Source organism: Dromaius novaehollandiae, chromosome 2 (assembly GCF_036370855.1).
Source record: "Dromaius novaehollandiae isolate bDroNov1 chromosome 2, bDroNov1.hap1, whole genome shotgun sequence".
In the NCBI taxonomy this organism is placed as follows: Eukaryota; Metazoa; Chordata; class Aves; order Casuariiformes; family Dromaiidae; genus Dromaius; species Dromaius novaehollandiae.
This window is the reverse complement of record NC_088099.1, coordinates 148,152,303-148,167,097: the sequence shown is the minus strand read 5'-3', so window position 1 is coordinate 148,167,097 and position 14,795 is coordinate 148,152,303. Positions and strand designations below refer to the sequence as shown.

At 36.4% G+C, this 14,795-nt stretch overlaps 1 protein-coding gene across 4 annotated transcripts in view; it reads right to left on the bottom strand.

Moving 5' to 3' along the window:
- Positions 1-202: 202 nt before the first annotated feature.
- The window catches only part of PIP4P2 (phosphatidylinositol-4,5-bisphosphate 4-phosphatase 2), a 28,714-nt gene continuing 14,121 nt past the window's right edge, over positions 203-14,795 (bottom strand). For 2 of the 4 annotated variants that reach the window (XM_064507762.1, XM_064507761.1), the window contains exons 5-7: positions 12,698-12,750; positions 6,739-6,829; positions 4,017-5,621 (exon numbers count right to left, since the gene is read on the bottom strand). In XM_064507762.1, coding sequence (XP_064363832.1) covers positions 5,478-5,621; positions 6,739-6,829; positions 12,698-12,750 — 288 coding nt within the window. In that variant the 3' untranslated portion in view covers positions 4,017-5,477. Of the gene's footprint in view, positions 1,894-4,016; positions 5,622-6,738; positions 6,830-12,697; positions 12,751-14,795 lie in introns of those variants that run through there. The other 2 variants (XM_064507764.1, XM_064507763.1) reach the window with 2 other exon arrangements.

Genomic DNA, 14,795 nt, shown 5'->3' with positions numbered 1-14,795 from the left:
CTAAGGGCTGTCTTTAACTAGGATTTTTTTCAGTGATCTGTGTACAATGCAGTCCCTCAGACTTCTCTGGCAGTACCATGTTGCTGCTGAACCATGGTACAGGGATAGACTCAACTGGAAAACCAAGGAACTGGGAACATTTTAATCTCATTTGTCTACTGAGGCCACTGTATTTTGTAACTCCATTAGAAAGAAAAGAAACTTTGGCATTGAGAGGATTTATTATAGAGTCTAGCTCTCAAAACTTATCCATTATACCACATGTCATGATTACAGCTTTCTACTGCAAGTAGTAAAGGATACTCACTTTTTCAACACTGATCTATTTCTCCACAACATATTCTTTGAAAGGGAAACCTTAGCTCCTGGCATAGTAAGTCTAAAACACACATCAGAAGTAGGAAAGTAAGCCAGTTTAACTGAAACGATGCTGGAAAGCATAAACAGCCAATTTGCCTCACAAACAATTACATGGATGAAATTTGTTTTCGTATGAACTCATGTTCTTTTTTCTGTGACGCTGCCCTGCCGTGCCTTGCATTTCCCTCCATAGCCCGCAGTTATGCATCCACCGTCAGCCCCCATAAGAGCCCCTGACGGCTGGTAGCAGCAGTCCCGAGCTGGGCTGTTGCCTGGCTGGCACATACTTACTTGCCAAGCCACAAGCCAAGCTGGCAGTAACTGCTGAGCTTGCTCTGTAACCTGTCACTGAGCAGGTGCACTGAGCTGCAGCTCTCTTCTACAGGGCTGCATTCTTCATGATTTCTTTAGTTTTTCTATGCTTGAAATTGTCAAGGATTTTAAAAGCTGTTACAAACTACTGCTGAACAGACAAGGCAATGGGGTACTACTTTTTGAACGAAAAATGTGAAACAGTAAAATAACTTTCAAAATTTACAATTTCTGTAACTCAAAAAAATTACAGATTCATGGAAACCAAGCAGAGTCATTACTCATTGTCATATCTGTACATTTTTCATGCAAAAAAAAAAGTGCGAATCCTCATTGATCTTTGATACCTCTGAAGAACGAGGTTCGTGAGCATTACAAAGCAAAACTCTACTAGTGAAGTTCAGGCTTTTGTTTTACTGCTTTTTTTATTTTGTTTAACTTCTGATATGGTCTAAGGGAAGAATGCTGTTTCAGTATTATATTACTGATACAGTGAGACAACCTTCACAGAGGAAAAGACTTTGCAGTTCTATATATGGCAAGTAATTGTACTTATCCTGTCCTCTGCAATTTGGTTCCATAGCTGGGTATCTTGTTCAAAAATGCTTTATGATCAGCATTGTCTCAGAGAAATATTGTTAAATATATGATGGTCTAAGACAAAAAGGAAAAAAAAAAAAACAAACTCCAGAAGTCTTAATTGCTAGATTAGTATCCAGAGGCACTAGTTTCAGAACTTTGGGTCAGCGGTTGAGGCACCAGATGCTAGCAGAGAGCTAGTAAAAGGGCCTCAGAATCAATTTAGTAGAAAATGAGGTTGTGTGTGACATGAATTTCCCTCTCTTGATACAGCCTTGGAGAGCTAGGTCTATCCCATTCCCAACAGATGTTGTTCCGACTTCATGTCAAACTATTCTAGCATTTTAACTGTTCTTAGTGTTACAAAGTTTTGCCTAAGTTTCCAATCTAATCTAAGCCTCTTTTGCAATTTATGTCTTTTTTCTTTTCCATGTCTACTTCTTATTCTTTGGTTATTTCCTGCAGCCTTTCCCTATTTAAAGGTATCTTTGTCAGTCCTCTCAGTTATCTCAGCCTTTCCTTGCACATCATACTTCCGACATCTTCAGTTATTTTTTGTCTTCCAGATTAGAAACAGTCAGTTCATATCTATCTTGAAATGCATCACCCAAAGCTGGAAAGCCTTAGTTGTGTTGCTGTCTCCTAATAAAAGAGAGAAAGAGAAGGATTATTTCATCTTTTCTAGCCAGTGCTCCCATCCCAGCATGATCCTGGCACAGAGAGGGTGAGCATTACATTGTCAGCCCAGGCTCGTTTTGTGATGCATTAGTTGATTATTCCTTCCCAGCTACGGAATTTTGCTATTGATTTTATGTAATTGTATTTTCCCCTCAATTTAAGAACTTAATTTGACTTTTCATCCTGTCATTCAGCTTGCTCTCAGTTTCTATCAGCTGCATATAAAATAGATGTAAAGAGCACACTAACATTACAAAAATATTAAAGAGTTCCAAATAGCTAACATGTATTTGCTATATCTTTCTAGTTTAATAATCAGACTATCTTTGAATTTTGCATTCCCTGGAGTAATTTTACTGAGGTATGCTTTTCAAGATTGCTTAGAACAACACTTCACAAATATTTTCAGAAGCCTTACTAATGATTAGAGGCCATCTTGCATAAAGTGCAGTATTTTGCCCTGACAGAAAAGGCAGTTAAATTGATCTAACATGACAAATCATATTTGCTTCTACTCATCTACTAATTAGTAGAGTCCTTACGTTTAGTTACAGGGTTTTTCTCATAACTGGTATTAAAGCTGCCCCCTTGTCTTTCCCTCTATTTGTAAAGAGATACATTATGTTTGAAAGAAGAGGAAAAGGCACGTTTTGCTCATCATTGATTTCTCAACAGTAAGCATGAATGGCACTAAGGTTGCTTCAGTAACTTCTCTAAGCACTTCATGGTAAATTTCATATCTAGTAGATTTGAAACCTCTAGCTTTTTTCTCCACACTGCTTGTGACAAAGACCTCCTGATAATCAAGTGACATACACTTTCAGAAATGCTACCCTCTCCTCTTTAATTTTAAAATAAAACACATCAATGTGTAATAGGGATACAGACCAAAAACATTAAGACACTTATCAGTACGTTCATAATTAAAAAAAAATAAAGTTTTTAGGGTCTGAAGTATTTCCTAGTCAGCAACATTAAATTATATGATTTTTTTTTGGTGGGAGGGAGAGAAGGGAAAGCAGGAAAGTGAGAACAGAAAACCTGGACGTGAGAATTTTAAAAGCTCCATCTCCCACCTAACACAAAATAATAGGTCAAGGAAGAGACCATTAACAGTCAACAAAATAAATTAGTGATTAATAAAGCTAAAAGTTTTTAGTTGACAGTATGCACAGTGAGGGATTCTTTTTTAAAAGTAAAGCTTACAGAAAACTGTGCGGACCAAGTTGTAGTCTATCACAGAATGTCACGACAGTCTCCAAACAAGCCTGCTCCAAAAATTCAGATCTATTTAAGTCCTTTGTAGAATCCCAAGCAAGTTCTACTGATCACTTTCTTATACACTTAAGTATCATGATTCTTAAGTATCAAAAAAGTGGTTGAAATGTAAAGTGCATTTCAAATTTTATAGAAATAACGATAATGGTTCACTTGCAAAAGGAAACAGTAGCTAGCACTGTGCAATTATCCTGATCCAGACAATACAGATTTTATGTTGTCCATTTATTTTCCCACCTGTTCAGAAAGATGAGGAGAAAAAGAAGAAACACAAGATAGGCAATGTAGTTTCACACAGGCAAAAAAGTTTGAATTTCTCTGCTTCATTAATCTAACATTATACCCAGGCGTTTTTTTCTCCCTTAAGTTACAAAAGCAGTAGATGATTTTTCTGCACAGCACCAGCCTGCTTTATTTCAGGATGCAGAAGGCAAGCACTATTTTGAAAAGCAAGACAGCTAGAAGGAGAATCCCAAGGTTTAAGATGCAAATGAGCACAGTGATCCTCTACAATTAGAGAGAAGGAAAAAAAAAAAAAAAAAAAACAGAAAAATACATATTAATAAATTCCTTCAATGAGCCATTGCTACAGAGAGCACATCCCAGCAGTGGTTTCACCCCTCATTTACTTTCTCATCATTCTTCCTAAAACATCAAGAAATTTGTTCTTGCGCTCTTAAGTTCCTGAGGCTACCATTTGGCAAGAAAGGCAAAGCTCACATCTGTTGTGCAATACCTATGTTGTTCCTGCATCATTTTGACAATTCTTCTACTTGTGTATTTTATACATGTGTATAAATAACAAAATATTAACTTTGAATAATAATCTTTATTTATTAGTTTATTTGTAAAAGGTACATTGTAATCCTGAGCTACTGCTTTTATACATTTATCATCATACAAAGACAGATCATTTACAGTTTGATCATTTACATTTATTGTGCTCAAAAATCCTTATCTGAATATCATTTTGTCCTTGCAGGAACATAGATAATTTAAATTACATGTATCCCTGAAACATCCACATTAATTTACCCATCTGACCCCATTAGCTAAATTACTACAGTCATCTAAACCACTCAGGACATTCCTTCTGAATTTAGCAAAAACTTGTTTAAAACTATAAAGATGGGCAGTGCAAGAACTGGTCCCTCAATCCTTTGTGAATACATCATTAGAAAAAACTTTGTTTCCGTATTCTCTTAGTCAGTCAGAGCTAAATTGACTAGGTGTACTTTGATGGAATGATCCAAGAAATAGTTTACTCATTTTCCCATTACAGCTTTTAACGTGACGTTAACAGTGTCTCCCTTTGCAGTGACCAGTGCATCTCTCTCCTAAACAGGGAAAAATCTGACATGATCAGAGGAAAGTAAGAGGCAACCCATCACCACCTTATTGTCAGCTACATGACATTGAAGTATTACAAAACAAGTCATATGAAATGCTTCCCTTAGACTCTGTAAAGGAACTTGTACAAATAACCAGAGTTAAATTCCATAATCCAAGCATGGCTTTCAGGATTTGCCAGTTAAACAGAAAGAAGGGAAAGGGGGGGGGGGGGGGGGGCAGGAGCCAAGTCCCAGGATCCTTGAGGAGAAAGCATTTATTCTAACTGAAATCCATCCTGGATAAATGGAAATTTAATTGGACTACCAAAATATTGCATCTTTCTACCTGAAGTATCTCAAAGCATACAGTGTTTACAAATGTCTCTCTAGCAACAGTGTCAGTCTCTTAAAGTACACTCATAAATTTCATTTCCTGAATAAGGTCACTACGATCTTAGGCAAAAAGATACAGTAAGCAGTTCAAGCAAAATGCTTATTGCTTAGGTTTTAAAGCAAGCTACTTTAATATAATTTTAGTTAAAATGTTAAGTACAAATGTGAAGCTATTGTAGAAACACTTATAAACACTCTTGCTTTTGAATTCTTACTGATCACCAAAAAAAAAAAAAAAAAGGCAGACTGATTTTAACATGACAAAGGAAATCTAAAACTTAATACTGTCTGTTGGAATGAAATTTGACACCTATAAAGACAGAGTTATGAACATGTAAACAAAGCTTTAGTTTTCAGAGCTAGGAATCTAGCAGCAAAACAAACTATTTGCATATTATGTAGTGCAATGAACATTTGTTCTTAAAGACCCCCAAGTCTTAAGACTATTTTTGAACAGAATGGAATCCTTACAGGAAAGATTTTAAGTGTCCAGGATGTAGTATGCAGAATTACTAGATGTTCATCTGCTATAATCTATCAATTTCTCTATGCAAAACTGTGCTCTGGATAACTGACTTTTATGGCTCCCCAGTAGCAGGCTCGAATGAGGCAGATTAAACCTAAGAGATAAGCAACAGCCCAAGAAACATATGTTGCATGAAATCGCCTGGCAAAATCTTGCGTACCAACCTAAAAAAAAAAAAAAAAAAAAAAAAGGAGAGAGAGAGAGAGAGAGAGAGAGAGAGAAATCAAATATACAGCAGTATTTGTTCTACAAAGAAGAGCAAATTTTATTAAGGATGAGCATTTCAGCACCATCTTCACCCCGATAAGGATAAATAAGATATTTTATTAGCTTAATTTCAACCAGTCATAGGATAACTGAGCTTTGAAGGGACATCAGGAGGTTTCTAGCCCAACCATTTGGTCAAAATAGAGTCAACTTTAAGTTCAGATCAGGTGGCTCAGGCTTTTGTCCAGTCAGGTCCTGGGCAGCCTGCTCCAGTGCCTCACGGGAAAAATATTTTCATTATTTTCAAACTCAGTAAGGGTGTTTACACTTACACACACACACACACTTACACACACACAGAGCCAGAAATTGTTTCTATTAGGAAAATTGGAAAATCCTTTTTAATTCATTTAAGCTTGCATTATAGACTGGATAATTTTTATATTTAAACATAATAAGAATCACACATATGAACATATTTCCCCATATCTAGTTTTGGAACTGCAGGGTAAAAAGTTAGTTCTAATGACCAGTACAAAATGCTTCAAGTGGAAAGCAAGCCAGATAGTTCATTGAATAATAGGCTAATGCAATGTGAGCATTTTAATTTATAAATAGTGTATTATCTGGTTTTATTTGTTATGGCTTGTACAAATTGTAAAGCTATATCCACATTTTTAACTCTTTGGAATCCCACTCCCCAGAGTGTAGCAATGTGTATTTCTGGAAACCTGAAAGTTTTGGGAGCCCTAGCAAGAGCAAGATGTTCTGGTATTTCTAAAACAATGTTAAATCATTTTTCATAAAACTGAAGTTTAGGAGATAGTGAGTCAGATTTAATATCAGGAAAATGAGAATCTCAAAGTGCCAGAATATTTTTCAAAAACAAAATTAATTTTTCTAGTTAACTGTAATAATTAAACCTATGGTTTTAATAGGGAAGGGAAAAAAGATATATAAACTTAAGAGGTTTTGCTCGAATGCTGGGGAAAGAAGAGATGATAATTCAGGGTAGCTCCTTCATACATGCGCATCCCCTACATAGCTGCAAGTACATGATACTACATCACTCACAGTTAATCCAACTCCAATGAAGATGCATATCATCCCAATTGTAATGTATGCACAGCAGCGTCTCCGTGGCAGCGCGCTTCCAACAGAAGAACTGCAAGAAAATAATTAGCATTTAAAATTCAAAGAACTATTAGTCTAAATGGGAAAAAAAACAGAATGTGAATACACATATGCCATCTTAAGTTTATAAAGAAGTAGGCAAAGTCAATAATTATACCAAATAGAAAGTAAAAGACAGGCCACACATTTGTTTAAAAGGGAACTATAGATGGAGATTAACAAAAATTTTATATCTAAAAATCTAGATATTTGCAAAGAAAGCAGTGCCAGACCTACAGTTTGAGCTGCTTCATAACTTCAACATAACTTAAAGGACTAAAGAGTGTTTCACAATATATTCACAACATCTAAGTAACCAGAAATATCTCAATGTCAGAGCAATCACCTGCATAGTCTATTTCTTGGAATAATTCATTCAAAACCATTGATTGGCCAAACTCTGCCTAATTTCTTGAAGATATACCCCCCCATCCCCCAAAGTGTTAACTGTTTCCTTAGTCATAAACATGAAAATCTTTCATGTTCATCATGCTTCTAAAGACTAAAACTCTTTACACACATTTAAGTCAGTTTTAGTAACTTCAAAGATGTGACAAGTTCTTTTTACTTTCAAATGTTCTTTTAGAGCTCTAGCACAAGTTAAATTAACCGCACACATCTGCTGACAACCAAGCTAAATAAATCCCTCAGAAGTTCTGTCACTATCTAGAGTATAAACTGCTCAAGACAGACAACTACGTTTCTACCTGCCAAAATAAATAAGCTATTACAGTGCTTCAGACAAACTGAATGCAGAATTTTAATAAAAGGTTAGATTCTTCACTACGTTAGAAAATTATTCTAGAAACTTGGTATTGTTTGGCAAATATATTTTGAGTCAGGCATTTTTAATCGTATTTTAATCATGTATTTTAATCACCTACACTGCAGAGGAAAATAGGAACGTGATTTAATTCCATTGAAATACAGTGAACGTGTAGGTCAACTGAAAGGGGCCAGAGAAGTAGCGGTGCTTTCATACAACACGTACTGCTGTCCTAGAGGTAGTTTTGAAGCATCCTGAAGCACACTATCATCAACAAAGTACCTCCTCCCATTCTGGGAGATCAACATTCCTTTAGAAAATATGGGGCTGCTTGTACTTTGTGTTCAAGGATACAAGGGAAAGCCATTTACATCTCATGATAGTTCTGTAATTTATCTAAAATATGTTGAAGCAAGCATTGCTGAACTATTCATCTGTCATATGACTGACCAGATTTCTAGCTCCAATTAGTTAGCCACATAGCAAGACCTCATATGCTTAGCATGTGAATAGAATTTTTTTTTTTAATATTCATCTTAGAGAGCCTTCAAAGAGATTGGCTTAAGCAGCTTTACTACAGTGTTATTTCTTTACAAGGAATTTCTAAAATGCTTCAAAAAAAGAAAAGTCCTCAAGCTAATATGCACAAGTTGAGCTTCATCTTGCAAGACAAGGACTGACTATAGTGACCATTAACACGCCACACCATCTGCTATATGCTTGCAAAAGAAAAGAATGTCATAAAACTGTTCTGCTTATTAATTTTCCAGGCGAAGTTACTTCACATGGAAAGCCTCACTGTACACATTTGCAGAGGGCAGTGGATGGGAATTCCCGATTTGGGAAATAATGGTATCTTACCACCTACAGACAACCTGATCTACTACACAAATAAAAATAATTTTGGTTCCACAAAAGCCACCCTTAATCCTTCTATGGCCATTCTAGAAGACGTGAAATGTCCAATTCCCTCATAGCATGAGGGAAACAATCAAATCGGGACTTGTATGAAAGGGGCAAGGGGAGAGGCAGCTTCCAAAACTTCAGTCGATGAGTACTGAGCTTGCCAAACTGAACTAAGGTCTCCTCCCCGGCCCTGCAAAGCTTTCTAGCTATGTACTGAGTGCATTAATTTTATTAGAGTTGAATACTTTAAAATAAGCATTAACCAGCCAACAAGCTGGTAGAAGTGTCATATCGAATTCATCTAAAACATGTATTACATTTACTGCACTGCATATTTCACACGGAGACGTAGTTCATTTTGGGAAAGAGATCTTTACTTCTGGAGTTGTCTGACTCATGACCTTGTTTTTGCAACCATAACACAGAAACTGCCATGTTTATCTTCCAGCCATACTTCCCACAAGCTCTGCCCCCTCCTATCAAATAAAACAGGCTGGGGTGGGGGTGATGAGATGAAATTGTCTCCTGAAATACTACAAAAAGTAAGAAAAAAGAATGGCTTTATTTAATTGTAACTGCTTTTTTCTCTCGACAGAAGGAGAAGTTGAAATAAAGATAGTAAGTTTCTAAGACCTGGCAATATTTGGCAATCCCAACACTTCAGAATTTATTTTTCTTCTCCAGGCAGTGGTACTAACCACTGGCCACTTTAAGTGGTGAAACTTCCCTTTACCCACTCCAAATCACACAAAAAAGAAAGGCAAACTAACTTTGAGGAAAGAAAGCTGAAAAAAAATCCCCCAAAAATCTATGAACAGCAGCAAGCTTGACAGCCACATTCAGAAATATTAAACTGGGGTCAAAAAGAACAACATTTAAAAATATCAGAAGACACCATTTACATTTGTTGGCTGATTAGGGTGAACTCACGACAAAGCCATCTGGAAGGCAGGTCTTCTCTTCTGAGCTGCTGCTAAGGAAGCAAAAGGCACCTGCCAGACCTTTGGGCAGCAGCAGAAGATACAAGAGACAAAGCCAATGTAGTTTGAGGTAGTAATTATAAAGAGGGGAAAACCTCAGTAGAGGTTTCCCTTTGGGGTCCTATACGCTTTACAATGCAAAGATGTTAAAGCTCATTAGGGGTCTTCATCATTACACCAGACCTTAGAAACAGTCAGTACATTGTAAAGGAAAAGAAAAAAAAATTAATATACAGCTTGAGAAAGACAGCAGCAGACAAAACCCAGTAATTCCCCCTTCTCCATCATTAAACAAGAGGAGAAGGATTCTAGAAGCCTTCTCTAAACCACCCACATTTCTGGAAACGGGCCGATAAACACCTGGGATCTTGTATTTGAAACACACAAAAATAATACAACAGTGAAAACAGCTCCCCCATTCCCAGGTCATCCTCTACACTACAAAATAGAGCTATTTTTCAACAACTTACTCATCAGCTGCATTTGTTGTTCTGATGCAGCAGATAATGTGCAACTAACTGCCTGAGTCAGGTAGAACCAATACAAACCGTAGAGCTTTCATAAACACCTTGAATATACTGGCATGAGCAAGCTTGTAGTCCACTTCCAAAGACAGTTGCACATTCACAGAGTAAGTGATTTTATTCTGTGCATCAGAACTCATTTCCTGTTTCTTAACAGGTTATTTTTCCACAAATGACTTATGTGGAAAACCTAAAAAATATTACACTTGTGACCACACTGGTGGCAGGTAGACAGAATAAAATAAACAAACAAACAAACAAACCACAAAAGAACAATATCACACAAGAAACTAAAGATACCATTTCACCCCACATCTGGATAGGTTCTTTGGTTTAATTTATGTATTCTGAGAAAATACAGTGATCATGCCTTAGAACATTACTGTTTCATTTTTGACCTTTGGGTGTAATGAATCCCGACTTCCCCTTCCAATTTCAGAGGATACATTCTTATTAAGACCTGGTTTGCAATAACCTATTTGGTTATAGCAGACAACCTATTTACAGAGATTTATTGCAGAATGCATAAGAGATTGTTTACACATGCATATTCATAAAGGTCCACAAAATTTAGTTTTACCAACATACATGCACACTATTGAGTGTTACATTCTGAAAGAAGAGACTTTAAGATTTTATCTTTAGGTTCATAAGCAATTTTAAAACAAAGTTTTTGAGAGGAAAAATCTTGAAAAGAATCTGAGTATCTAGAAGTCTCAACAAATGTCTTCTGGGGGGGTGGAATCTAGTGTTGCCACGATTTAAGGTGCCTTTTGCTTCAATCTATTCTATCCTTTTTTCAGGCACAGTCTTCCGCTGATTCCACAGAGGTAAGGAATGTTTCCACATCTGACTACTCAGCTACTAATGAAGAAAGTTGTGTGTTAATTTACTGGAACTGAACAATACACATTCTTTTCTGACTACAGGTACAGTGACCTCTGAAAAAGGGTTGAAAAAAAGCAGTGGGTCACTGCAGTTGTTTATTCAATCACCATGAGTCAAAGTTCTGCTTCACCTACGCTGTGCCCTAAATACATGCATAAGAAACGTTTATGCTGCCAGAATATCTGTCTGTCCTGACTGTCACATCTCAAACACAGTAAGATATCAAACAACCCATTCAAAGCTAAATTGCAATATTCAATAATTTGCATCCGAAGCCCAAGGACAAAAGTGCCTACTTATTAGAATTTCTTTTGTATTCAGCAACTCTTTCAGTTGCCAGTTAAGCTGTAATTTACACAAATTATACTGCAGAGATGTTCCAGTTTTATTATGTACAGATAGTATGCTGTAGATGTGCTTTGCACTTTGAAGAAAAATGCTGAAAGGTCCTTTGACTCCAGTTAGATTTTAAAATACAACCAATATAAAAATCAATAGAAGACAGACCAAAAGATCACACGGTATAACTTCTGGATGATTGCTTTGCTTTTTTGTTTGTTTGTTTGTTTTGGTTAAACAGCAAATCATTTTGTAATTAAAAGAGATTCAAGTAAAAGGGAAACACTGAGGTCAACTATCAAGTATTAAATGTTAAAAAAAGAAATGGCTAACATTAATTGCAATTAGTTAAAAAAGCTGAAAAGGGAAAAATAAAAAACCCTGAATATAAAACAAGAAATCCTGTCACTACCCTGTAAAGCAACATCTCATCAAGATCCTGAGTTTATTTGATCTAAGCAAACTAGAACATGACCGCTATTCCATACCCATTTACACTCCTGAGATTAAGTATATCACCAGACTGACTTCTTTATCAAATACTTCAGTAACAGATTTCAATCACTTTCAAAGGCCAACACCTAAAATACATTTATCCTAAGCCTTCTGCTTCCTGAGGGATCTGCCAGTTTTCCTAGAACATGCAATACAGCTATGGTTCTCCTTTCCCAGTATAAATATCTGCTCCTTTAAATGGAAATAGCACTTGCCTATCAAGGGAAGGCAAATCTTTAAACCAGCAAGACAAGTCAGTCCTATTTCACACCCTATGGTTGAGATTCCATACAAAATTAAGGTATGTTTGGAGCATAGCTTTTAATACCATTAATACCAAACAAACAACCCCCACACACACTCTTAGAAGTCTTGAATTCTACTTTAATTCTTCTCTTTGACACAAGTGACATCTCCCTCTTGTTGAAGTAATGTCAACTAAGTAGACAAAGTATACTGTAATAATTCACAAACATTAAACAAGCTAATGCAGTAAGATGCTTAATACAAATCAGTTGAGTTTATGAAATGAATGAAACCTCTTTCAAATTAACAAAAGATTATTTCCTTCCCTTCTTTCAGAATACGACAAATCAAGCTCTATATTCGAACATGACATCCGATTAACTGCGTTGTGGTAAAATTTCAAGGTTAAGAAGAAAAGATTCCAAGTCGTTAATTTTAGCAACCCAGTTCTGTCAATTGTTAGCAGGTTACTTTTGCCTCTGACAATTCAATCAGAGCATTTTAATAAATACAGGTTTGATGTGTCAAAGTTACTGATCTGTGCATAATGAGGGGAGAAATCATGTGCACATAACATGCTCTTTAGTCTTGAAATTCAGGTGAACATGGCAAAATAATACATGTGGCAGACATCTCACTCCAAAGACTTCTACAGAAAAAACTGTGGCAACATATTTAAAAGTTAATTTATGTAATCTTGTTCTCAGAAAACTTACATTTTTTTGCAGTGTGGGCATTTTGCCAGTGTGTTAAACCTCAGTTCCATCCACTGTAAAAAGAAAAAAAAAAAAAAGGAAAAGAAAAAGAGAGAAGTTGAAAAACTGGCCTGAGAAAGTTTTACTTCATGCTAAATGTCACTGTGAAAACATTTTGCTTCTCAGGCCTTCTCCGACTTGTTTTTTGCTTTCTTTCGTAAATAGGATGCCCTTTTGTCAGTGGCAATTTAGGACTGGGATTTCAATGTGAAAATTTCCCATGACTTGCCCTACTATTACAAGACTTGCTTGACGTAATACAATTCCATCCACAGGCACAGTATAGGCAACACGATAATATTAATACAGTTTTTTCCTCTTACTTCCAACATTATGAACATACCCTGAGTCAAAATAAACACGTTTTCTTTGGCACCATTAGACAGATGTATTTTCCCATCTTTCCCTAACCGTTGCATCACTCACTGAAATTAAGTGTTCACAGAAAGGTTAAAGAATAAAGGTGTCTACTTTCTAAAACATAAGTTTTATGTAAATAGAAGAACACTATTGGCTACTTAGATACATTTTAAAGAGCTGACATATAAAAATACATATAGTATGGCCACGGCCTTCCACACAGAGACTGCAACCCATCTGGGATACAGCCTTAGCAAAAGTAAGAATGCATAGCATTACCTTAAACAAACGATACACAGTCATATAATGGTTTTAAAACAGCAGTATTTGTACCATCACAGAATGAAATTTAACAAGTATTGAACACCTGTTTTTAACACATTTGCCTTAAGCAGGGGGATAAGAATATTTCTCTTCTCTCTGCAAGTAGTTATGATGTAATGGGTTAAACTGTGATACAATTTAAAAACAAACGAGCCATCCAACCAGCATTCCTTGCCACTTGCTTTACTCCAGGAGGGGTGAGGAACAGTTTAGACACTGAATACTGCTAGTACTACTGTCTCCCAGGACTACATCATTTTCTTTTTTCTTGTGAGGTCTCCTTCCTCACATATACAAGGCCAGGGAACTGCCACTGCCAATATGATACACTGCAGCTCTATGGTGGAAGTATAGAAGTTCGGGAACCCTTCAGTTTCTGCTCATGTTTTAACAGAAAAGTCCTATTCTACCAACAGGCGTTGAGGGTAGGGGAAAAGAGAACATCGCTATTCACCCTAGTCCAGGAAGGGTATCAATCCAGTTCTCACTTTGGTTTCCAGATATGATAAGCAAGAATTAACAGTTATGGCATTCTGGTCACATATTTGCGTGGATCTTGCTGGTGTTCACATAAAGAACCACCCAGTCTAAACACGGGACTCGGCTCTTCTCTGCTGCCTTTCTCAACTGGAGGTGGTTAGCACAGTTTTCTGGTTAAGTATACACATAATTCTCATCTCTCCTTTCCTGAGGAATTATGGAAGAGTCATGCTACAAATTATTAGCACAGGAACAAGCTATGGCACAGAATACTAATGCCTCCATTCAGACTCTCCTCATCTCAATGAGAAATCAGAAGTCAGTCTACTGAAATGAGCAGTATTATTGTATCTGCTATAAACAAACAGTTCCCATAATTGTACTGAATATAGGACCTAGACACATCACAGCACCATTTAAACACTGAGAATGAATTCATGATTTTATGTACAAACCTCAAATCACAGGTGTGTAAAGCCTAGGCAACAGAATATGACTTGCATCAAAAAGTTTGTATCCCATAGTATTTAGAGTGCGTTTTCCAGCCTTTTGAAGGTCTCCCTCAGTGTTACTTACTTCTAATGGGATTAATTCTCCATGAGAAAGAACTCCTTTATTTTTTTTTCTGGTTCCAAAAGTATCAACTTACACTATAAGTTATACAGTTGCTTTTTCTTTTTTAATGTATTTGTTTACAGACTCAGCCAAACTGCTTTCCCCTAATTCTAACTTCTGTTTGACCAATTAAATGCCTGAAATGAAAATTTCTGTAATACTCCTCACCCAAGTAATGCATTTTATGGGCATTGATTCTACCTCCATATTCTTGCCACAGAAATATGTTAGCTATTCACATGCATCCATGTGAAGCGTTAATTGGTTTCCCTTGGTTTTA